Source organism: Coniophora puteana, assembly GCF_000271625.1.
Source record: "Coniophora puteana RWD-64-598 SS2 unplaced genomic scaffold CONPUscaffold_10, whole genome shotgun sequence".
NCBI classification, from domain to species: Eukaryota; Fungi; Basidiomycota; class Agaricomycetes; order Boletales; family Coniophoraceae; genus Coniophora; species Coniophora puteana.
Window position 1 is genome coordinate 706,129 of NW_006913062.1, and position 23,906 is coordinate 730,034.

The window sequence follows — 23,906 nt, forward strand, 5'->3', positions numbered from 1 at the left end:
CAGGTAGTGAGAGTGTTAAGCAAGCGCTTTATGCGACAGGGGTACAGCCTATTGCTGAGAGAGCAGAGATGGTATATATTACTCTAAGAGTTAGCATGTTTTCAAGCAAGTCTTTGGTAGTATATCGGTTAGTACACCCGCTTGTCACGCGGGAGAGCGGGGTTCGACTCCCCGCCAGAGAGACTCTTTTTCCTCATTTTGCACACCATATCACGCCTGTTGCTGCGAGGTATACCGAGCTCTTGAGCTTAGATTCTTTTCCCATTCAGTACACATGAGTTGAGGCTTGCAGGATGCAATAAAATTACATTATGAAAAACTGTCCAATATGCAACAGACTGAAGGAGATGTTCAAAATAAAAGGTAAGTATCCGATACGTCCCCCATCCACGCCGCGGCGTCCTCGAGACAGCGCTAGTTGCCACCCCTCGCCACAGTTCATGCAACCAATTCCTTATCCAGCCCCTAAGCCAGCAGGAGCGCTCTATGAATCCGGAGGCACAACTTCCTTCTCCTTCCCCTTCCTCGACGGCGGTGGTGGCAGACCGAGCGGGATATTCGGCGAGCTCGCCATCGCGCTGCTGTTCGCGAGCGAGCCCAGCCGGCGCGTGCCCTGGTGACCACCGCCGCCACCCGGCGAGAGCGCGAGCCGGCTCGGGGACTGGGCTGGGCTGTTGGGCACGGAGCCCATCGGGCGCATCGATTTCGCAGTGGGCGATTCGCCTTGGTTGGCTTCTGTGAGGAGGAACTCGACCCAGAGGCGCGAGAAGGACTGCATAGAGCGTGTTAGAACGAACGAAAGGGCCAGGTGTTCCTGCGCGATATCAGTTGTGGCACGCACCTCGGTCTCATCCGTCTTGTCCAGATCCACAGTTTTCGTAGCAGGCGACGCCGCCGCGGAGCGGCTCCAGAACCCCGACGGCCGCCCCGCGTCCGGCGGCGCGAGCCCACCCTGCCCCCCGCCGCCGCCACCCGAGACCGAGCGCTGCAAGCCAGCCTTTTCGCGCTCGGCGTCGGACCACTGCAGGATGGTGGAGAGGAGGGAGAGCATCTCGAAGCGCTTGGAGTCGGCGCGGGGCGTGGTGAGGAAGGAGAGGAGGACGTTGGTGACGAGGCGCCGGTCGACGTTGGTGTCTGTCGAGGTGCGCCGCAGACGGCGGAGGGCTTCCATGAGGTGTTCGTTGATGATGACGGCTGGGCGTAGGCCAGAGCTTGTCATTATAGGTGAGGATGAGATGAAGCGATTGCGCACCTTCATGCCGTAGTTTGCCGATGAGGAGGTTTTTCTCTTTTACATCTTTCTCTAGCTCTTGTGTTCGTGATGCGTTTGAAGTGTTTTCTTCTAGCTGTGCCTGAGCACAATATGAGATACTGGGAGCTCCTGACAGCGCGTACACGAACCTCGGCGTTTAGTGCACGTTGCTTGAACTCTGCGAGTGACATCGTGGTATCATCAAGCCGCGTCTTGAAGTCTCGGACAGCGGTGTCCAGCTCATGTTCCTTGGCTGAACCACAGCCACGGGTTGGAAGCTGCCGATGGTGAAACAACCTTGTAACGCACCTGCCTGAAAGTCCTCCAGCACAGACTGCAAGTTCGCCGCCGTCAAACTCGCCGCGTCCAGTTCCTGACCCTCCCTCTCCCTCGCCTCCCTCTCGAGCTCCAGATCCCGCCTCGCCGCGTCCAGATTTGTCCTTGCCTCCTCCGAGAACATGCGCTCCTGCATCGCCGCCTGCTCCCACTCGTCGCGCTCTATGCGGCAGCGCTCGAGTTCGGCAACGGTCTCGTGGAGCTCGCGTTCGCGAAGCATGCTCTCCTGGGTGGTATCGTCGAGCGCCTTGCTACGTATCGAGTCGAGCTCGCGCGCGGTGCGCTCTCCCTCATCGTGCGAGGCGATCAGCTCGGTCTTCATCGTCTCGACGGCCGTGGCGAGGTCCTCGTTCTGAGCCGTGAGCTGCTGCACGAGCTGTTCGCGCCGATCGAGCTCCTCCTGTCATCCGTTGAGCACATTTAAGTATACAGATCATTATAAGAAGTTTAGATTGAGGGACATACTGCATCCTGCTTGAGCTTGTTCCCGAGCGTGGTGCGCATGGTGGTGAGCTTGGACACCAAGTTCTGGTACTGGGCCTCCAGGCTCTTCTTGGCCTCCCGCTCCGCGTCGAGATCCCGCCTGAGCTTCTCGACCTCCGAAAGCCCCGCATCCTCTGCGCTCGTTCTTGGCTTGCCGTTGGCGAGACCGACGGGGTGTGCGGGAGGGGGGGATACCATGAAGCTGCGGTCGCTGTCTATGGAGGACCGTGCATCTGCATGGAGGCCGTTGCCGTTCATGACGGTGGCGACTGCTGATTCTGGGGAGACTGCACCATTAATGGGAGGGGAATCTGGCTCTGGTGAGGACATGTCGGGGGTGACATAGAGGCACTTCCAAGAACAGGCCCGCCCTTGCCGCAGTCCAGGGGAACATCCATTTCCATTAAAGGCAATCCCACGTGGCTCGGGACGGTTCCCTTACCTTTCCTGTTCTTTGCTCTCTTCAGTCTGCTGATCGTCTCATGTCCCTCTGTACATAAACGGCCCTTCCTATCTGTTCTTGACCTACATAAATTGCCTCGTACTGGCTTTTCTGTGGACATGCTTGCCGCCAAAAATTTATCCACGCTCCCTCTCGAGCTCTTGTGCCTCATCTTGACATTCCTCGAATGCAAAGAACTCCTACGCATCAGGCGGGTAAGCAAATCTCCCTCTCAAATACCCTCCCTCCAGATACCAGAACCTCTGACTCAGCACATATACAGGTCTGCAAACTGCTCAAGGACATCGTCGACTCGACCGAGCGTCTGCAGTACCTCGTCGACATGGCCTTCTTCCAGACCATGCCCGCAAAATCCCTCGATCAGAACCCGTCCATGTACTCCCGGCGCCAGCGCCTCCGCGATCGCGAGCGCGCCTGGAAGACGCTCAAGTACCGCAAGAAGATGAAACTTCCCCTCCCCGACACCGGCGCGATCTACGAGTTCATCGGCGGCATCTACGGCAACGCGACCAAGACAAACGCGATCCACTTCCTCGAGCTCCCCACCCTCGACACCCCCGAGGGCGAGATCAAAGTATGGACCCACTCCACGCTCGACTGGACCCTGGTCGATTTTACGTTCTCGCCCGACCAAGATTTATTGGTGGTCGTCGCTGCTTCCGCACACGAGTATGTGTGACCCACTGAATGGTCAGCTGTTTTTGCTTTGCGCTGACGGATACCTTCTTTTGGCAGTGTGGACCACGCATATAACATACATCTTCGTTCGTTGTCGTCAGGGAAGCCACATCCGGAAGCTTCTGCTCCGGAACTGCACGCCGTGCTCAAGCAGCACATTGCGCTGGACCTCTACGAGCTCTCCGGGCCCGTCAAGATCCAGGTCGTGGGAGACTATGTCGTCCTGCTGTGTCGTGATATCATCATCAATGGGGACATTGGCGGGTACATGCATCTCTGGACGTGGAAGGAAGGCCATAAAGGATATGAGGTAAAGTGTTTCTCCGCTTACTCCGGAATCTGCACCGGCTTAAAGTTTTATATATATAAAGTTTGTGCTCGAGTTTGAAGATGGCGCAGACGACTTCCTTTTCCTGTCGGACGATACCTTCCTCATCATAACCGTCCTCGGCACGCTCGAGACGTACTCGTTCGCAGACCAAAGTAGATCCCCACACTGCACAGGCCGATTCGGCCTCCCAGAGCTGATGCAAGACTGGTCGTACTCGTACGCGTTCATGAGCGGCAACCCCACCCCCGGCGCGCCTCCGCACGCCTCCCACTCCAGCACGAGCACCACATGGTCCGAGACGAACCCCTTCCCGAGCCACGACCTCGTGCAGCCGACCTCGTCCGACCAGCTCCTCGTCTTCTTCGTCACCGTCATGCGCGAATCCAACATCACCGACTCGCACTCATACGTCTTCTTCGTCAAACGCTCCGCCCTCGTCGCGCTCGACAACACCGACGACCGCCGCCCCCCTTCTCTGCCTTCGCACATATGCACCCGCTCAGCCTCGTGCGCCGCCAGCGGCAGCGCCTGCCAAAAGCTCGTGCCCTGGAAACACTGGGGCCCTTCCTCCACGCGCTGGTTCTCCGAGCGCGAATCGTCCGACTGGCAACACGCCGTGTACGGCTTCCGCACGATCGAGACGATCAACGAGGACGTGCTCTTCTCGCGGCACCCGCGCCGGCTGCGCATCCGCGACTTCAACCCGCACTTCGAGCGCGGGAACGACCGCGAGGTCGAGGACGAGTGCCGCTTCGTGATGGCCAAGGACGCGGGGCGCGAGAAGGTGACGCGGCCGTTTCGGGAGCCGCTCGGTGCGGGGTTGCCGTATAAGGAGACGGTGAGCGAGGAGAAGTTTGAGGCGACGGAGGTGATGATGGATCAGAATAGGATTTTGCTGTTGAGGGTGAGTCGGCTTTGTTGTGTTTTGGCGGCCTTTGGATCTGATTGTTGGGGCTAGCGAAATGCGGAGTTGGATCTCGAGAGCATCGACGTTCTCCTGATGGGGTGAACGGCCGGCTCCCAGGACCGCCGAATTCACAATCGCTCAAGGGCGTGCCAGCCACACTGCGGTGTCGCTTCCGTGGCTCCAGAAGGCACTCGCGGGATCCTCTGCCTCTAAATTATGCGTCGCGCACTGTCACGGTCCCGACTAGAGCGCCTGGAGGTCCTACAACACCAGACGTGGGGGATGCTGCTGAAGCACAGGTGCATGCACATCGGAACTGGACCTTACGGGGCTCTATGACGCGGGAGTCATAGGACGAGCGATGCGTTCGAACTCAGGGTATATCGTACAGATGGACTGAAATATCTGGATATACTTATACACATGTACATGGACAATGCTCGTTACAGATAAGCTGATGAATAAGAGACCCGATAAATTGGATGCTGATGTCAGGGCGAGCAACTCGTCGCGGTATGGTAACGAGCCGGGTGTGCTCCGAGAGACGCAGGCTAGACCTCTTGACTTGGTCCTCGCTTGTCCTTCGTCTTGATTGGTAACAACTGTTGAAGGAAGGATAATCTCAGTCGGGTGCCCAAGTAGACAGGTGAGAAAACATACCGCAGGGTTGATAAAGGGAATAACGCCTCCCTCGGATATGATCACGTTACCGAGCAACTTGTTGAGTCTGATCGTTTGGAGCGTTCGTTCAATCTCACAGCGATCACCAATAGATAAGATGGAGGAACGCACTCATCATCGTTCCTGATCGCAAGCTGCAGATGCCGCGGATTGATGCGCCGTTTCTTGTTATCCCGCGCCGCGTTGCCCGCGAGCTCGAGCACCTCCGCTGAGAGGTACTCCAGCACAGCAGCGAGGTAGACTTGGGGCTAACGATGAGGGTGACATATCACCGAGCATGCGGGACTGACCAGGGGCCGCAGACGCCACGCGCAGGGTGTAGTTCGCTCTCCTGAGCATGCGGTGGATCCTGGCTACGGGGAACTGCAGGCCAGCCTTCTGGGTGCGCGAGGTCTTTGGCTGACGGGCGCCATTGGCGGTGGTGGTGTCTTTACCTTTGCCTGGTCTACCGCGCGCACTCGCGCTTGCTTTGCCCCTGGGCATGGTCGATGTTCGGACAGATGGGTGAATAAATCAGAACTCAATTCCAAGGTTCAGCTTAGCAGCGTAGTGGGGGAGATCGTTGCGACGACGCGCGTGATCAGCCAGCCTCCCTTATTTATACCCATTTTCCTCCCGCCACCCACAGGTTAACGGGGAATTCACATTTTGGGTATGCCGCGTCTGGCGAGCTGTCCAGCTGTCCGGCCACAGGCGTGGGAACACAGAAGTCAACCAACTTGTGATCAAGTCGCGCCAGCCACAAGTAGATAGATAGCCCCTGTCCTTCGTATTTCCCGTTATCTCGTATTCTGCTTGTATTTTGCACCTACCTCCCTATCCCTACGCCTCTGTCTTCGGCCTACAGATCATATACAATGCATATGGAACCCAAACCAATTCCCTTCATTGATGTTTACACGAGGATCGCTCGATATCCGCCTCTCGCCGCACTGACCATGGACCAAATCATGAAATTCATCAAGATCTGCTGCGAGACACGCAGCAACATTGCAAACATACAGCATGCCTCGACGGACACGTCAGCATCACCGCCGAATATCCCCTACCTATACGCCAAGATAGTCGGTGATGCTACTGACCTTGATGACATACATATACACATCCTTTGGCGGGCCCTAAAGGATTATATATGGACCGCCCCAACCGCGAGGGAGGATTATCTCGACTTGCCCTCTGTATTTGAGGGCCACGGTGCACACAGGGACACTAATGATACATAGAATGACATTGTCAGTGATTGGATGAGGCAAGGAGGAAGCATAAACTCACCTTAACATAGACGCGGGCAATATGCTTGCCCCCTTCGACAGAGTCGAGGGCAAAGCGGCATCTGGCAATCACAGTAGACGCAGAGAACGTCTCCAGTTCCTAAGACGTGAGGCTCCGGAGGTGGCATGACAGGGTGAGGGTTGGGTGTTGCGTTAAAGAGTGTCGACAGAGACCGCACAGCAGCCGGTTAGCGATAGTGGGGGGAAAGAAAGAAAGAGATTGGGAACGAGAAGCCGCAGTCCCGGCTCGAGCTGAATTATTATAAGCTTAGATCGAGGCGAACACCATGGGGGACGAGTGTGGATATGACGCGACGCGGCAAGATCATCTGCATTGACTTTGCGGATCTGGACCGCCGGACAGATGGAATGCGGGGCCAGACAGCTGGACCGGCGGACGGACGGCTGGACTGCTGGAATGCTGGACCGCCGGAAAATGTGGATTCCCCGTTATCCTCGCCACCCAATCAACAAAGACGCGTCTCGACGCGTGCCGCCAAACACACCCAAACATCTCACGTATATATAGGGGGACACGCACTGCAGCCCCCGAGCCGCCGTTATCTCTGCACGCCACCACCACCATCGTCCCCCTCATCCTCCGCTGCACCCAGTCTACCTTCTGCACTAGCAATGGCACCCAAACCCGCGTCGACTGGTGGCAAGGCCCCCGCATCCGGCACCGCGGCCAAGGCCCCCGCGAAGACCACTGAGGCCACCAAGGGAGCCAAGAAGACGTCCAAGGCCGCCTCGGGTGGCGCTGGTGGCGAGGAGAAGAAGAAGAGGCACAAGGCCCGCAAGGAGACGTACTCGTCTTACATCTACAAGGGTGCGTTTCTCTTAAGAACGCCCCGGCCTTTGTGCCCTCCCTCTGCAGTCGGGTCTGACGCTCGTGCCAAGTCCTTAAGCAGGTCCACCCTGACACGGGTATCTCGAACAAGGCTATGGCCATTCTGAACTCGTTTGTCAATGATATCTTTGAGCGGATCGCTTCGGAGGCATCGAGTGAGTCGTCTTTGACTTTCCACCGCTCCTGAAGGCGATGCTGATTCGGTTCTCGTTAGAACTCGCCGCCTACTCGAAGAAGTCTACCATCTCATCACGGGAGATCCAGACCTCTGTCCGTCTCATTCTCCCTGGTGAACTTGCCAAGCACGCTATTTCTGAGGGTACCAAGTCGGTAACCAAGGTACGCATACGTGGCTTGCTTGCCTCCGTGACACGATACTTACGCACATACAGTTCTCCAGTGCAGGCGCCAAGTAAACCTACTTTCGCATCTGTCTTTTCTTTCTTCGTGGTGTATCTCTACGCACTGTATTCTCTTATCATTATTCTACTACGACTTGTACGCTTGGCACGGTAATCTGAAGTTTACTCATTACCTTTGGACAAATGCGTGATCGATGTTGAGTGAGTTCGGAGTATTCAGCAGAAGTCTGTTCTCGGTCAAGGTAAGACCCACGCCCTGAGGAAGATTCACAGGTCGGCATTGGCATATGCTTACTTTCCATGTACCCTCGATGCCATAACTTGGTTCGTTTATCTCAAAGCAGCAGGGGCAGTCACATCTCACAACTCAAGGGGTAGCTTCAACATCGTGTTGTCATATACATGTACTAGTATGTTCGTCAATTCATCTAATGGTCGTGCCGAAACCGTCTAAGTAACGTAAGTGCATTCGGGTGTATACTTGTTAATATAGAAATTAAGGTCATTACGAATAACATAGAGATCCACGCAGAAAACAAATGTCCCATGAATGTCCCGCACTCTATCTCCAAATCCAACGATGGCCATCACCACGCCACGTGCCCCCGCATGCGCAGCGACGGATCGTTCGTCAGGAAAAGATGCGGTATCGGCACGCCGCGACTGTCCACGGCGACCGTCATCCCGACCCACTTGACAAAGTCCCCCAGCAGATCTACGCGCTTGGGCGTCCTGTGCCGGCTCGCGGCCACACGCGCGCTGGCGGGACCAGGGGGCGCGACGCGCACGTACGCGGCACCGGCATCATCTGCGGCGTAGGATCCATTGTGGCCAGCGGTGACAACTGGACCGCGGCGGACGAGGAACGTGCAGCCCAGGCACGGCGTGATCTGCCCCGCCGAGAGGCGCGCGACGTCTTCTTCTGTTAGCTCCTGCTGGAACCAGTCGTAGATCCACTTGATGAGCTGCTCGATCGTCTTGTACGTGCACGACGACAACGTCGATGGCGGCGGCGGCGGCGGTGGCGGCGTCAGCTTGCCCATTAAAGGTGCGGTCAGAGAAGTTGCAAACGGCGACGGATCAGAGACCGATCGCGCATAGCCAATCCTACTCTGAGTGCCCGCATGCGATGCGCCCGTCCAGACGAACGCGGGCGTGTTCCACCCCGAGCGCAGAATCGCGAACGGGTTGTTCGCGTCGTGCACCTGCGCAAAGTCGGGGTGCACGTCCAGCCTCCAGGCAAGCGTGGGCCGGGGGCCGTGCGGGCCGTTGTACGCGAGCACTTTGGCGATGAGGATGCCCGCGGTGGACGCAGTGAGCCCGAGCTTGGTGTCGGAGGCGAGGCGGTGGGGGGGAACGTAGTCCTCCGGGTTGTAGTCGGCGTCAGGGTACCATGGGGTGGATAGCACGGCCATGTGGGGTGGCGATCTCTGCGTTCGATGGTGTATGGGCGATGGTGGTGGAGAGCTGGCCAGTGGGTGGCGCCAGAGTGAAGCTTAGTTGACGTGAGCTAAGAGCAAGTTGAGCGAGCGCCTAAAGGCAGGAAGGCAGATACGAATACTGGGGCTCAGAGTAAAATGCGGCCATGACGAGCCCGCTCAGCCTCTTATAAGCTGCCCCAGGCAAAGGTGTCGCGTCGCTAAGCGGAGAACACGGCAAGTGCAAGCGAAGCGACAGACTGTTCTGGTCCTGGCCTTGCGCTTCCCCGGAGGTCGGAACGAGCGACAAGATAAACTATTGAAGGGAAAGAAAAAAACGTGTCCACAAAAGACAAAAGCGCTCCAGGTAGCGGCGTCACCCGTAGCCGAACACACCACCATATTGGTCCAACCGCGCAGGCACCGTCAAACTGAGCCGGTCGATCTGTCTGGGATAATGAAACGGTATCCCCAACCGGTAAGACAAGGCAGGGCCGGCGGGTGGGTCAGGACAGTTCAGACAGGTAAGCACATCAAGAGCATCAAGAGAATTGCTCCGGTTGACGCATAAACGTACTCGATACTCGCTTCCGTGGGCTTTCCATAAGCTTCCGTCAAAGATGTTGCGAGCTTATTTTGCACAGGCCTGAGGGCGTCGCAGTCGCTACATCAGGCCGTTGCTTTGACCTGAGAGAAAACAATCAGAAGAATTCAATCCAAGAAGTCGACACATACGACCAGTGACGGAACGCAACCTCAGCGGTCTGATTGCGGCGTCGACATACTGAATACGCTGGGGACGTTGGCCAGATGGCTGGCTGCATGCAATATGGCATCGCGTCACCGCGTCACATCTCCCGCCGAAATGGAAGACAATGGTAAGCGCTAGCGCAGTCACGACGTTCAGGCCTGTTCAGCCTGTTCAGGTTGACACCGCCGGTCAGGGCCATGGGCACTCAAATATCGAGTGCCGATTGAATGTCGACGGTACCTAGATCGCAACGTGAACGTGGTCGATGAGTAAGGAGCACAAAAGCGGGGTGACCTCAACCATCAACACATGTCCGATGTGCGAGCTGTGTAAAATGGTAAGCAAGCCGTGCGAACCACCCTAGAGCTATTTGCACGCTCCGAGTCTTTCTCTCTCTTCACTCGCAATCGCGTCACTTGCCATGAGGCATGTACGTTTTACCTTGAGACCACACTACCCCTTGCCTCGGAGCTCAGCAGCCAGCCAATAAAAGTTACACGATGATCTCCGTAACGTAACCGCTTTAGCCTCCTGACCCGTGACGTCTCTAAAATCCCTTGACTAGAAGGCTACTAGAAGCCGCCCAATCCTAATAACTAGCAGCCCAAACCTGACTTCAAGACGATCACCACGGCCCCATTACCTTCGAGTTCTCCCGTCAACAGCTTCTTCGGGTCCGCCCGAACAATGAGTTCATATCCCGGAAGTAAACTAAATACACTATCATATATAAACAGTCACTAATATCCGCCAGCGCATCTCAGCGGGCAGCACGGCGATCGTTCATTCACTGCACGTCTCCGAGTCCGAGGCTCCGCCTTGAAAGCGGCTCATATTAGCTCCTACCGCCATGGCAGCGGAAAGAGCTGTGATTGAGTTCCACTACGATCGAGTACGTCCGACCCAGAGATTTTAATACAGGGTCATCTTATCGTCATTTGACTTCGATTGCAACGGTCCTCTTAAATCGGACAAGTTCTCCTCCACCTGACCATGCGGCAAGCTGGTTTTGGCTTCTGCATCATCAACAAGTCTATGAGCTAGGCTCCACTGTTGATGTTGAGGCGGTAGAGGGCGATAGCGCAGTGAGATCACTCAATGTATGGCGCAGCCCACTATACTCGAGTATATGTATTCTCATCCGTCGCCATGACCAACGAATCACGCATTGACACGTAGAACATGAGGAACGAGAAAAAGCACAAGTTATATTGGGTAAAAGAGTGTTTAAGTTTGGTGAGACTAACGAGCGCCTCTAGTCCGTTGTGTTCGTACTAACAAGATTTTTACATTTCAGAACAACTACTTGCAATATACTACTACTACTGCTAAAGGGATTTTGCTTTCCCGACCCGCGTCACAAACGGCAGGTTGACTAAGTCTACTGTCGAAGTTAATCTATGATCGTAGCACACATGAATAGAAACCCGGCGCGGCAGGGTGCTCGACAAAGATGATAGTGACGGTGTTGACAACGGAGAAGAGGAAGTGCCGCGCCAAGGGCAAAAAAAGAAACAGAAAGAAGTGAGCGGGAGGGAGAGGGGTGTAGGAAAGGATGGGGGAGAAAATAGGCTGGGAGTGTGTGTACGGGCCAGGAGGGTCACGGCTGCGAGAGTGGTCAACGTCGAGTATGGTTGCGAGAAGAGAAAGGCGACGTACGGAGAGAACCATATGTACACCCTGGAAAATCATGTCGCATCATGTACAACCCAGTCCCAGGCGGGACTGGACGTGGTCGCCAACGCCAAAAGTCGCTGATGACCACCGGGATTAAGGAAGGTGTGCACGCGTCAGGGAGTCGACGCGGCGAAGTGGACCGGGTTACCGCCAAAGAGCGAAATGATCCTGGGTCCGCGGCTTGAAGGGCATGTTCGGTTCGAAGTGATGGGAACTATAGCACAAAATGGAAAGATAGTACTAAACGCGTGGGTATGGTGCGGATAGTCCGAGATGTGAATGATGGACCGAGCAAATATTGATACACTTGTTGTGAGAGGAGACGTAAAACGAGAAAAGGAAAAGAAATAGGAGGGGTGAAGAAAATAAGAGAAATCCGCCGGCAGAGAAGAAAAAGGAAAAAGAAAGTGGAAGAAGCAGAAATGAAAGGCCGGCGAGGGAGACGTGGAGTCAAAGGGAGAATGAGCAAGTCTAGTAGAAGCCCAACCCTAACGAGAAAATGCAAGGAGGGTGGGCGAGAGGTAGGATACTGCAACCGAAAAACCAAACCTGGTCGTACGATAAAGGGGAAAAGGATGCTAAATATCACAAGTCCCAGAATCCAATCTCAAAAAAAGAAAAGGCAGCCAGTCAACAAAGGTGGAAACAAAGAGCCCAAGACGCCCAAACGTCTTCGCCTGAAGACGCATATAACGCAGGACCATGTCGTGGTCGAGTCGATAAATAAGCACCGAGATGAATGCGATGGTTGCCGCGCTGTAGCTTGGATACACACGGCGAAGCAGCAAGGTAGCCGGGGTGCGTGTCGAAGGGGAGAAAGGGGATTGGAGTTTTGATGGAGAACCTTGCTGAAGCCTTTTGTACAAGACTAATAAAAAGAATTTGATATGCCGATGCAATTGAAAGCATGCAGATGAGGTATTGAACCTGTAGGTTGGCGTGGTAGTGTCACAGTGATCAAGAAGGGGAAAGACGAGACCCGAGAGAGATTAGATAGGGGAGTGGGGAAGATGGGGGATGCGACCACAGTTCCGAGGCATGAATATCGGCGTGGAAGCGAGTACACCAAGAGGCGAAGATACCTTCAAGGAGATGCTGAAAAGGAGCGCGGTTGTCCTGAACGTGGAACCAGACCAGTTGCTGTAAACCCGGGGGAAATGCGAGAGCGCCTAAAAGAGACCGTGCGGTCGAGTCGAGGACTGTAGTCGAAAGTTGGTTAGGCGGGTTAGCCCGAGCAGCGCCGAATTAAGGGAGGTATAAAACACGAAAGAAGTGGTGGATTATAGTTCGCTTGAAATGAGCGTCGGCGGAGGGAGGCTCGATGATCTAAAGATGATCGCCGAACGATAACTTCTAAGACTACGCGTATGTTAGTACAGAGAATTCCGAGAGCGAGCAATAAACTTACCTCTACACATAAAGAAGCAGGAAGAGATAAAGATAACCAAAGAAAAAGAAAAAAACCGCGACTTCAGAAGTCGGGAGCCGGGAGCTCGTCGGGGCTCGGCGAGTTCTGGAAGGCAGAGTTGGCGAAGAAGGCACCGAGAAGCCGCTCCCTGGACTCATTGCTATGAGCTGTCCCATTGGGCAACAAGCCGAAAAGCTTCTTGAGCTCCTCGGAGGCTTCAGCGTTCGGGCCGGGGCCATACATATCCTCGTCAAAGGACGCGTTGAAGACGCCAACACCCTCGCTAGGAGAGCGGTAGTGGCCAGTAGTGCGGGCGCGAGGAGGAGGGGAGTTCATAACCCCGAACGAGAAGCCTTTGTCGGGAAGGGGCACAGAACGGGTGAGACTATCTTCAAACTGCTGCCAGCCGCTCTTCGACCTAGTGGGCGTCGAAGGGACGTCATCGTTTTCTGTGTCGGTAGTATCGTCACAGACAGGGAACCGCGCGGAAAACGCGACGGAAGAGCGCATGTTTGCGTGAATGGGTGCGGCCGCTGCAATCGGAGCCGACCGGGAGAGGTCGGGGCGAGTGTGAGCCTTCTCCTTGCGGGGGATGGGGACGGCCTTGGACGCCGGAGTGGGCGTCGTAGGTGCCTGAGGGACGGCGCGCCTCTTGCGAGACGGCTTGCCGGCGGAAGCGCCGTTGGAGGCAGGGCTCGCCTGCTTGGTAGAACCCTTCCTGGGGACGGTCGTGGCGACAGCTTGAGAGTTGTCCGACTCGGAATCAGAAGAAACGACAAAGGGGTCGAAAGAGTTGGAAGAAGGGTTGCGGTTCGTGTCTGAAGAAATGGAGGCGTTGTCCTCTGCCTGCGAGGGGATCGGAGGGGAGGGTTGGCGAATGTTGTTGCGTCTCGTCTGCGCATTGCTGTAGGTGTGGGTACCGAGGAAGATGGGTAGAAATACTTGTCAACACAAGCCACCGGACAGATAGCACAGGATATCACCTTGTGGGCGCCTTATCTTTGGGAGGCTTGCCCTGCTGGCGGCCTCTGGGGCGCTTCTCTGGAGACTGAGGGCTGGAAGTCTTCTCCTGTTTCTCGACAGCGTCGCTGTCAGCAGCCTTCTTGGCTGGAGAGGCCTTGGACGGGTCCTCAGACTGATCAGCCTTGACCGGGGACTGGCGGGCCTGCTGTGGCTGCTTCTGCTTGGGCGAGCGGGCATTCTTGTGGTTGCTCGCCGGAGGCTGGAGGTTGAACTGCTGCCGGGATGAAGGGCGGGCCGGCTTGGAGATGGAGAGAAGGCCAGGCGTCTTGGTAGCCTGTACGACAACGGCCGGAGGGGCGGAGGGGTGACGACGGTGGGACAGCGATGGAGACATTGGGATGAGGGATGGCTTGTGTGAGAGCAACATTTATCTAGGAGGGATGAATGGTGATTGGGATGGAGATGGAGATGGGAGGGACAGGGGAGGGGGACGAGGGCGGCGGGGAGGACAGGGAGGAGATGGTGGGTAATAAAAAAAGAGGTAATCTGTCGTGGGAGAGCAGGAATGGGACGTTACCAGCAGCCCACGGTTGGAGTCCCTTTTCAATTCCGACTGCCGCACCGCCGCTTCCCTCACAGAGCGCATTCTTCGCCCTATATCAGGCATGTCAAATGACAAGCGGAGTCTCAACTATCTGCCATCCGGGAGCACTCCCGCACCGTGCCTTGTCATTAATCGGCGCGCCACAACGACAACCTCCCCACTGTTATCACCTCCGTCTCCGCCTGAGAGCCTAGCTATTGTTGTCTAGCTGCCAAACAGAGCCTGCTTCCTAGCTTCAGCGGATGTTCAGGGTGCTCAGATGCACTTTCACTGAGCAGCAAAAACGAGTCAGGGATGCAAAGCGTGCATTTGATGCATGGCACATGCCTAGACCTCCAGAAGACCCCTCCTGGGCGTCACGACTCACACCATCCCCTGTCCGGCTGTATCGCTTGTAAAGCCCGGCGGCATTCGCTTAGAGCATCTCAACAAAAACATACGTCGCCTTTGTGGCAGCCATCCTCTCTTTCAACTATCTCTCCATCTCGCGACAAACGCGCTGCAATAGCATGGCTTATTGTTCATTATCTAGTCCCCCCAAACGCCATCGCTGCACTACTGCGCATACAGTTGCTGTATCGAGCCCGCTTCTCCTGCAAGTGTGGGTTTGAGATGGTTGTCCCGCTCCACCCGCTATCGCATTGCCCTTTCCTCTCCGCTCTGCCCAGCTCCCCAAGCCCTTGCGCAGGGCCCGGAACTCCTCCTATCTGTGAACGGCGCAACTTCCCGTGTCCTTCTTCCTTCTTTCGTCTCCGTGATCTGTCTCCGGCGCACCCTGGATCTGGGGCCGATCTGGGTCCTCCTATTCATGGCTATTCGTGGAAGCGTGGCTGCTCGAGTTCGGTGCCTCTTGCTGTAGCCTCCTCCGCTATCAGCCAAGGCAAGTAGTCCAGGGAACACCTATAGGGACATCTAGGGCCACTCCGCGGCACCAGTCCCCATGACCCGTGTTCAATGCACTCATATCATGCTATAGTCCAAGAGAGTCCAAGGCGCTGAGAGATGTCACTGTTGTCCGATCTTCCGATGGACTCGCCCTGGGCCGAGCGGCGAGCCTCGAGCACGCTTGCCAGCTGTACAAACTTTCATACATCTCCACCGCACTCAGCTTCCAGACGCACCTGGCTGACGTTCCTCTCCGACGCGCGGCTCTATCTGACCGCCTGCTCCGCTCTGCACCGGTGCTGTAGCTGAGTGCCTCGTCACGGTACCGTATGTGCATGTTTGCGTGGTTTCTCCAACCACCACCAGCCACCCGCACACTATAGATTCGCTTGTAACCGAGAAGCTAACCCATTCTTGTTTGCTCTTCGATCTTCCTTCTCCCGTGCCTGTGTGTTCCCGAGAGCGTGCTGCGTGCCCATCACCAGCTGATCTCCCACCAAGGGCACCCCTTTCGTAACGTCGCCGCCTGCCCTCATTAATCAGTCTCCACAGTCATCACAGGCCAGCTGCGCGCGTTCTTTGAGCACGTCATAGTATCTGATTCAGGCAAACTTTTCAAAGCCCGCCATGTCCACCCTACGGATTCAATATTGCATCTCCTACTTTGTCGTGACTCGTCGTTTTTATTTATTTATGGAAACAAAGAATTCTTATCAGACTTGGACTATATCATCACGGGCGCCTTTGCTCCTTCTCAGTTATCATCGTCCTTCTGGACGTCTCAGTCCATTGAACACAGAGCCATGGGACTGGAGAAAGGCAAATCGGCAAAAACCTCTTTTTTGGACACCGCTCCTTCGGAGGCAGAACAATAATTGAGGTTAACCTTCTTTGACAAGCGTCACCGCCACCAGCAGCCACGGGCGCCATCCTGCACCCACCACGCACCCTCGACTCCTTGCGCCAGGGTAGAAATGGCTCCTGTTTCACTACGCCCTTGTCTGTCTCAGCCTAAGCCTATCGCGGCCGCGGCCGCTCGGATGCTTGTCGGACGCTGTCAATTGAAAGACACCTACATCTGATGAGTGATGAGGTGGCCCTCAACGTGGTGCGTGAGTTGCTTCCGTGATCTTCGACAGGCTTCTAGATGCCTTACTTTTAACCATCAGTGAACCGCGAGCGCGAGGAATGTATGCTTGTGTCCTACTCGTGTTACAGGGAAACAGCCGAGCCTGTTGTCGTCGTTCCGCTTGACTGATATGATACGCCGTGCCACATCTACCGGTCCGTTATTTTCGTATCGCTCTGTGTTTAACGGATTGAGCCAGCCTTGCGGAGCCTTCGAGGAACTCCCGGATCCTCGGGCTTTGCGCGAAGGCTCCGATGAGCTGCTGCGCCGGCTTTAATCTTCAGACGCAGATAGTCTCAACCACACGCCGAACGAGGTAACGCAAAATCCTAAGTAGGTGCCCATTCGACAGCCATTGTTCGTCTCCTATTGTTCATTCATAAAAGCAAGAACAAGGACCTACTGATGTTGACGTAGTCACTAGAGACCATTTTGCTGCGTGGAGGACACAATCACCGTACTCGCAAGGTAGCGCTGGGCTTTCAACGTTCATTGTATTCTCGTGGACAAAGGCGAATACTGTGCTCAGAAACACAAAAGCCTCACGAACGCCGTCTCTGTGCAACGAGGACCTCATCGGTCCTCAAATCTCAGAGCGGACACACACTTTAGGTTTGCCCCGCAGCTGTGCCTCTTTCTTGAGCGAAAATGGTCCGCCCCAGTGGAATATTCTCAGACCGTCTCCACGGCGAGTAGTTGCTCGACTTGGCAAAGTGTCTCCTCCACTGGTTTTGCAGGGTCGCTCGCGACTCCATCAAAGCTTGTGCATGGGACCTTGTCTCCTGACCTGGCCAATCTCAATACTCTCTATCGCTTATCACTGAATACAAGTGAACGCGCGTTTGCCACACTGAAAAACTGAAGAGCTGAGTGTCCTGTCTTTTTCATCTACCATCGGCACCCTCAAATACGCGACATGAGCCTATTATCTTGCGTCAAGTCCGCGATGATTGTACCTGCACGGCCTCGCCCTCGATGCATGTTTAAAACGTGCGCAGTCTTCATGGCCCAAGCTGACGGGCTGATATGAGCCACACATGCTTCGCTGGACCTCACCTCCGATTCGCCAGCAGCGACGATCTCCGAAATTGCAAGCTTTCATGCCGTTGGACCATCAGCAATTTATCTCTCCGTGGATCTATGAGCTATCTTGCCAGGATTACCGGTCACGTTTACCTCGGGCGATGCACCATTGCTGATGCAGCTATTTCTGGCACGAGACTATGATTATATGGTATCTCGCTTCGGGAAATCATGGTCTGTGGGTCTTTCTCGTGTCTGGTTTACCCTTACACTCTGACCATCCCTGCCTCGCTCCGGGCGCGAGTAGAACAACAACTGCGGACATACATCTCTCGCTGCTCATCTAGACCTGATCCTGACGTCACTCGTCGCATCCGTGCTCATTCCCATGTAAATGCTGTTGACAAACGGCCGCAGTGCATGTTGGTTCTAGAAGAGCTACAGACCAGAGTAATCTCTGAGACATGTCATAGGGGCAAAGGAGCGTCAGCTTTTGTCATTCTTCTGCGACAGCTCAGGGCGGTCGACGTCTTCTAGCATGTATGTGTCCGTCAGCAGAAAAGGAGGGTTACACGTACGTATCCTTTCCACGCGTTCACATCCCAGATGTTCGTAACGAGGCTTCTGCGGCAGGACGGTGCCGATACGATAAGTTCTCTGAGATCTCATTTCCGCTGGATTCGTTGTGAAGCTTCAAAAAACAAAGTTCTACATTTATCCTAGTGCGATCGAAAATCTAACGGGATTGCTGCGAGCGATGGAGCTCGGAGCGCTAGCACAGGACGATATAATGGACGATCCTAAGGATGATCTTTGTCCCTGCACAGGTCGAGCGTGCAGCTGTTCCCTACCCTCGGTGCGGTGTTTCTATCCGCAGTACATTGTCAGACGAAACATGAAGTAGGCGAGGGCTGGAAGGCGATGTGATATGGACGTATCTCATCATACGCAGGGTTGTTGAATCTTACTTTACATTACGTATGTCAACAACGCCAATCGAAGTTGCCAATTCGCTTCATCCGCCAACGCTATTGGTGTCAGGTCGTTCAGGTTATGTTCTGAGTTGACGGAGTCGAAGGTGGATGTTCAAAGAGTCTGAAATGCCATTGACGAGGCTCCAGAGAAGGACCACATGTAAGTAAATTAATTTACGCCAATTACCTAGCCCAGGCTCATGAGCTCATCTTGGTCACTTGAGATTGGGATGCATGACGTCGACAGGCTACCTGTGATAACCGTCAGGGGTTATATGTGTTGGATATCTATGAAGTGGGATCATAACTGCTGCGGCGAAGCACCTGCATTCAGCTAATGTCAGTGGATAAGATCAAGGTGAGGTGCGTGTATGTCGGCAGTTGAAGTAGTCTGTATATCGCCTGGAACATGAACTTGAAGCTTGAAGTTCGAGAACATAGATAGACGCTGGCGGCTACAGGCCATGACAAGGCCACGATCATATACAAACAAGCAAGCAAGTTGTCAATGACTCGCGGGCGGCTTCTGCGCGAGTGTAGAATCGATTTGTACATGGTTAACCACAAACCACAATGACGAGCCTTTCGTTAGCACGCGCTGCATCCAGACTCCGGCCGACGTTACAGTATTGGTGCCGAGGACATAATTTCACCGGATTTGCCTGCACCAGGGTCCTCGCCACGACGCAAGCCAAAAAGAATGTCACGCAGATTATCACCGCGCAATCTTCTTCTTCCACCCTGCAACACTTTTCTACCCACTCACAGAAGACCATGAGCACCACGCACGCCGAAGGATCCGTAAAGGTCGCCGTCATCGGCGTCGGCCTCGTCGGTACCGAGTTTGTCAACCAGCTCCTATCCTTCCCGTCGCCCAGCCCGTTCCGCCTCGTCGCGCTGCAATCTTCCAAAAAGCTGCTCTCGAACCCAGATGGCTTGCTTGAGCTTACCCTCAGCAATTGGAAAGGAACCTTCGACCAGACGAAGGAGATGGAGAATCTGCCCAAGACGGCAGAGGAGAAGAGGGATCAGCTCCATCGGTGCATCAAGGGGCTGTCCAAGCTCGTCAAGCTCGGCCAGCGTGTTGTGCTTGTGGACAACACGTCGGATGAGATTGTCGCAGGGTCGTACCCCGTTGCGCTGGGCTACGGTATCGATGTGATTACACCGAACAAGAAGGCTTTCTCCGGCAGTGCGGCACTGTATAGCGATATTCTTTGCGTTGCGAGCAATGGCTCTGGGGCTGAGTTCTTGAACGAGTCGACTGTAGGAGCGGGTCTGCCTATCATCTCGACCTTGAAGGGTCTTGTCGGAACCGGAGACAAGGTACGCTCACGTCGTTCTTTAGCTCATCGTCGTAACGTTGACGTCATCCTGATCTGTAGATACGCAAGATCGAAGGGGTGTTCTCGGGGACGATGAGCTACATCTTCAACAAATTCTCTACAGGAGAAGCTGGGGGAGACAACTTCTCTGAAGTCGTCTTCGAGGCAAAGAAGGCCGGTTACACGGTATGTTCTACTACAGCTCTCTGACACCTCATCACTCCTTATATTAGCATCTTAGGAACCAGACCCTAGAGAAGACCTGAACGGTGCAGACGTCGCCCGCAAACTCACCATCCTCTACCGCACCATCATCTCCCATGCGGTCGACCCTCAGAGCCTCAAAGACTCGGAGCTCCTCGTTGAAGGATTCAAGGAGGTAAACCCATTCTCCCTGGTTCCCGAGGGGCTTGAGAGTGTGTCCCTACAAGACTTCATGGATGGCTTGCCCAAGTCCGACGCCAAATTTTCCAAGACGCGAGAAGATGCGGCGAAGGATGGCAAGGTTCTGCGTTATGTCGGTGTCGTGGACCTCACGGATCCCAGCAAGCCCGTGATCAAGGCAGGCCTCGAGCAGTGCGCTTTCAGTCACTCGAGACCCGGCGTGTTTCTAATTTGCGTTCGCATAGGTATCCCAAAAACCACGCATTCGCAACCTCGCTTCAAGGCTCAGACAACATCATCATGTTCCACACGGAGCGCTACGGCGGCAGACCGCTGATCGTTCAAGGAGCTGGAGCTGGGGCCGCCGTAACTGCTATGGGCGTTATGAGCGATCTGCTCAAGCTCGCATAGTGAAGTGAATCAGGTCTATCATAGAATAGAGTGTAATGTACGTTTACAAAATGTATCACAACCGAGGACCTGCCTCTACAGATATTAGTAGCAGAATCATGGAAACTGCAAAACGAACTTCTTCATCTCCTTCTCCCAGCTGCAATGCGTCAGATTGGTACCACACGTCGTCTCCAGCTCGCTCGAGAACTCCTTGATGATTGAGCGCAATTGTGCCTTGTACGTGCTGGTCTGTCTCTTCCTGTATACCCTCGAGACACCGTGCACGAGTCCTCTGCTCGCGCGCCTATCGAGACCCGCCGTCTTGACATCATCCAGCACGGCCTTTTCCATGGCCTTGTACGCCTTCGTCTTCGGGTCCGTGATGTTGACGAGTATCTCTCTGGTCTGATCGAACACGATCTGCCTGAGGATGTGGTAGAAGTGCACGAGCGAGCCGGGCGTGCCGCACACGATTGGGCAGTCCGGGTTCGGGCACCCGTTGGGCTCGTTGCCGTGCGCATCGAGGCACTTGCCGTGGAAGTAGTGCGGAAAGATGGCGGTCTCGAGCCCGGCGTACGCGGTGGAGTTGTACTCGGCGAGGATGGGGTGGAAGTAGGTGAGCGGGAGAGCACGCTGAGCTTCGGCGGGGAGGATGTTTTTGTTGATCATGTCGCCCTAAAGTACAGACATCAGATGAATGAATGCATACATGAGTGTCTGAACGGATTTAAGGAGGGCGGGAGCTCACCAAAGTGTCAAAGACATTTATGATACGGGGCGCATACAAGCTGAGGAATTCGTTGGTGGTCTTGACGATGCATTCTCCTTCGCACGCAGAGACAGCGGCCGGCGCCATGAAAAGGTAGATGAGGAAAAGAACGGAGAACATAGTTTAGCGTGTGGGGGATAAGTAGAGGTTGGATTTAGGAGTAGACATTGACAACGGTGGAACGCGTCCTTTTATGCCAACACGTGACGAAAATCAACCTCAAAGTACGGGCGCACCGATGAACAACATCGCGTTCGAGACTCTTAGATTTATGGCATAATAAGAGTCATAATCGCTAAAATGACGAGACCAGTGAAATAGAAGTACATGGACACGATACAGTCAAGGACTTCTTTTCCTCCCTAGGGACTACGACCAGACTAATCATAGTCACCACCTAGGTGGAGTTCAGCGATGCACACAAATCGACGGAAAGCTGCACTCACCACCGCCTCCGTCGTCTCCTCCACCTCCCCCGAGGTCATCCATGTCGTCACCCTCGCCATTGTCGAAGTAGTTCTCAGCATAGTCATTGTCGTATTCCTCATCGACATCATAGTCTGACTCTACGATTTGCGACCCTGCGTCTGAGCCTTCGTCACTCTTTTCCTGAAGAATCATCAGACTTTTCGCTGCATTTACCCGGGAATTGCTCACTAGGTCCTCGTCCTCGCCCAAATCGTTCAGATCTACGCGTTGGCCTGCGGCTTTCTTCGCAGCTAGGTAAATATTTTAAGTGCAAGAAAGCTAGGATGATGGCGGAGACATACTCTTCCGCTTTTTCTTAGGGTTGAAGTACCACTCAAAGATCTCCTGAGGGAAGAACGGCGCATGAAGATCCTTTCTCTTGAGCATAGGCCGAGAAGCGCTGCTGTCGCGGTACTTGTCGGAATATCGTTGAACATCTGAAAAACAGTCAGTTCTGACGAGGATGGCTGTGAAAATTTCTTACCATCGACCTTCTCTGACTCGACGATGTAATACGGTGATTTCTTCAGGCGCGCCGCAAACCCTAATTGCAAATCGCAAATACGCTTGTCCGCAGCAGAGTACTCAGCAAGGGCAGGCAGTGGTTCTATGGGCTGATAGTTTCATAAGGGTTGCATTGGCACCAGACGAACGGACAGCAATGAGTCGTACAGGATAGAGTGAATCCGCTTCTCGCGACAAGGATTGTATATCGGCGAAGCTAAGACCCATCGGGGGCATGGAGTTGGCCCCCATGCCTGCTCCTCCACCTCTGAAACCGCCCCTTCCCCCACCGCGACCACCGCCTCGACCGCCTCGGGACATTTGAGAAGATGTGTAAAGGTAGCGGTGCTGTTGCCTGAGCCGGATCCGAGAGATGACAAAGGCAGAGACAGGTGCGTGCGTGCTGGTCTAGAACATTTGAAACTCCGACTGTACTTATGTCCCGCGCGTTTGCTGTGGAGGAAATTTCTCGCTGCCCCTCCCGCTGCTGCCACCACCACCCAGACCCACCACCACCAACTTCCTCCTCTTTTTCCGTTACTCCTCTTCGTCTAACGTCATTCATCGTACTTTCAACACTCTAATTTCTCAGTAATAATGGACAAGAGCCTCGACGACGTAAATTGCTTCCTTGTTGAACGACACGAACACGCGTCCTCACCCCTCACCCAGATCATTGCCACCCGTCGCACCCCCCGCCGTGGTTCCTCGCGCCGTGGCACCGCCAAGGCCCAAGTTCTCGGTCGCGGAAACGCCGCCCCCACTACTCGTGCTCAGGCCGCCGCCACTACTGCCGCTGCCAAGCCTACGGTCCAGCAGCCTGCTGACAAGATCATTGTTTCGAATCTGCCCCAGGATGTGAACGAAGCTCAAGTCAAGGTTAGTGTCCTCATCGTTACTTCAGTTACCCAGACGCTTACGTTTCTACAGGAGCTTTTCCACACCACCGTCGGCCCCCTTCGTGAGGTGACCTTGCACTACGATAGTGCGGGTCGTTCCAAGGGTGTTGCTGCCATTCATTTCCAACGCAAGGGAGACGGCACCAAGGCCTACCAGCAATACAACAACCGCCTCATCGATGGAAGTTAGTATCGCCTCCTTTTCACTACCTCGTTTCTATTTCGGAGTGTCGTCACATTGCGGTTGCAACGCGCATTGTTGTCCGTCTCGACCCGCAAGAGCTCCTCGTGGAGTCATTGCTGCTCATTGCGCACTCAAACGTGGGTAACGGGTGGTGGTCCGTTACCCCACGTTGCGCAGATAGTCTCACTATCAGAGCTCGTGGTTGTTGCTCGCTTCAAGGAAGGTGACTCCTGAGGCTCGAGCACCCACAAAGCACACTTCGGCGACTGGAACTGTCGATGAAGGGAGGTGTCGTGGGATTGGATTCGAAGGCTGGCGTAGGCATCGTGGGACAAGTTCCCGATCTTCGTCCTTAGACCAATTTCAGCGCTCTCCGGCAGAACGCAAAGCTGCTGCTCGCATGAAGCGTCGGTGAAAGACAAGACACAATGCGCGCGGTAACGGATTGGATCGTACTCGTCCTCCTTTTGCTTGCTTGCTTCCTCGCTTCAAATGGACAGCCGACTAATGATGTTCATCTCTTTCACCCGTCTC

The 23,906-nt window shown here is 54.8% G+C and overlaps 9 protein-coding genes and 1 non-coding gene across 10 annotated transcripts; 5 read left to right on the forward strand and 5 right to left on the reverse strand.

Annotated features, from left to right (window-relative positions):
* Positions 1-110: 110 nt before the first annotated feature.
* Positions 111-182, forward strand: CONPUDRAFT_t81. The gene has a single exon. It is a non-coding gene; the product is annotated as a tRNA-Asp (tRNA).
* Positions 183-484: 302 nt separating this feature from the next.
* On the reverse strand, positions 485-2,269 carry CONPUDRAFT_60673 (uncharacterized protein; the record flags this gene model as incomplete). Its single annotated transcript, XM_007772927.1, has 6 exons — positions 485-772; positions 842-1,194; positions 1,253-1,346; positions 1,396-1,505; positions 1,562-1,988; positions 2,054-2,269. 6 exons carry the CDS (start codon positions 2,267-2,269, stop codon positions 485-487), a joined length of 1,488 nt encoding a protein of 495 aa, XP_007771117.1.
* Positions 2,270-2,632: 363 nt separating this feature from the next.
* On the forward strand, positions 2,633-4,552 carry CONPUDRAFT_75036 (uncharacterized protein; the record flags this gene model as incomplete). Its single annotated transcript, XM_007772979.1, has 5 exons — positions 2,633-2,728; positions 2,797-3,203; positions 3,270-3,522; positions 3,584-4,447; positions 4,502-4,552. 5 exons carry the CDS (start codon positions 2,633-2,635, stop codon positions 4,550-4,552), a joined length of 1,671 nt encoding a protein of 556 aa, XP_007771169.1.
* On the reverse strand, positions 4,520-5,692 carry CONPUDRAFT_108144 (histone-fold-containing protein). Its single transcript, XM_007773186.1, has 4 exons — positions 5,422-5,692; positions 5,243-5,372; positions 5,111-5,177; positions 4,520-5,052 (listed from the first exon to the last, which is right to left on the reverse strand). The coding sequence occupies exons 1-4, from the start codon at positions 5,612-5,614 to the stop codon at positions 5,002-5,004; spliced, it is 441 nt and encodes a 146-aa protein (XP_007771376.1). The 5' UTR covers positions 5,615-5,692; the 3' UTR covers positions 4,520-5,001.
* A 1,274-nt stretch (positions 5,693-6,966) lies between these two features.
* On the forward strand, positions 6,967-7,781 carry CONPUDRAFT_83777 (histone-fold-containing protein). Its single transcript, XM_007773187.1, has 4 exons — positions 6,967-7,231; positions 7,303-7,407; positions 7,467-7,591; positions 7,645-7,781. Exons 1-4 carry the CDS (start codon positions 7,036-7,038, stop codon positions 7,666-7,668), a joined length of 450 nt encoding a protein of 149 aa, XP_007771377.1. The 5' UTR covers positions 6,967-7,035; the 3' UTR covers positions 7,669-7,781.
* Positions 7,782-8,004: 223 nt separating this feature from the next.
* CONPUDRAFT_145599 (uncharacterized protein) lies at positions 8,005-9,029 on the reverse strand (the record flags this gene model as incomplete). Its single annotated transcript, XM_007773188.1, has 1 exon — positions 8,005-9,029. The coding sequence occupies one exon, from the start codon at positions 9,027-9,029 to the stop codon at positions 8,202-8,204; it is 828 nt and encodes a 275-aa protein (XP_007771378.1). The 3' UTR covers positions 8,005-8,201.
* A 3,902-nt stretch (positions 9,030-12,931) lies between these two features.
* Positions 12,932-14,225, reverse strand: CONPUDRAFT_91792 (uncharacterized protein; the record flags this gene model as incomplete). The annotated part of the gene is made up of 2 exons (XM_007773189.1): positions 12,932-13,772; positions 13,852-14,225. 2 exons carry the CDS (start codon positions 14,223-14,225, stop codon positions 12,932-12,934), a joined length of 1,215 nt encoding a protein of 404 aa, XP_007771379.1.
* Positions 14,226-19,179: 4,954 nt separating this feature from the next.
* Positions 19,180-20,681, forward strand: CONPUDRAFT_138650 (uncharacterized protein). Its single transcript, XM_007773190.1, has 4 exons — positions 19,180-19,772; positions 19,832-19,957; positions 20,013-20,347; positions 20,401-20,681. Exons 1-4 carry the CDS (start codon positions 19,221-19,223, stop codon positions 20,564-20,566), a joined length of 1,179 nt encoding a protein of 392 aa, XP_007771380.1. The 5' UTR covers positions 19,180-19,220; the 3' UTR covers positions 20,567-20,681.
* A 665-nt stretch (positions 20,682-21,346) lies between these two features.
* On the reverse strand, positions 21,347-22,651 carry CONPUDRAFT_108151 (uncharacterized protein). The gene is made up of 6 exons (XM_007773191.1): positions 22,458-22,651; positions 22,270-22,399; positions 22,088-22,222; positions 21,975-22,036; positions 21,764-21,926; positions 21,347-21,714 (listed from the first exon to the last, which is right to left on the reverse strand). Exons 1-6 carry the CDS (start codon positions 22,608-22,610, stop codon positions 21,698-21,700), a joined length of 660 nt encoding a protein of 219 aa, XP_007771381.1. The 5' UTR covers positions 22,611-22,651; the 3' UTR covers positions 21,347-21,697.
* A 235-nt stretch (positions 22,652-22,886) lies between these two features.
* CONPUDRAFT_60913 (uncharacterized protein) lies at positions 22,887-23,378 on the forward strand (the record flags this gene model as incomplete). Its single annotated transcript, XM_007772942.1, has 3 exons — positions 22,887-22,907; positions 22,962-23,168; positions 23,220-23,378. 3 exons carry the CDS (start codon positions 22,887-22,889, stop codon positions 23,376-23,378), a joined length of 387 nt encoding a protein of 128 aa, XP_007771132.1.
* Between the last annotated feature and the right edge of the window lie 528 nt (positions 23,379-23,906).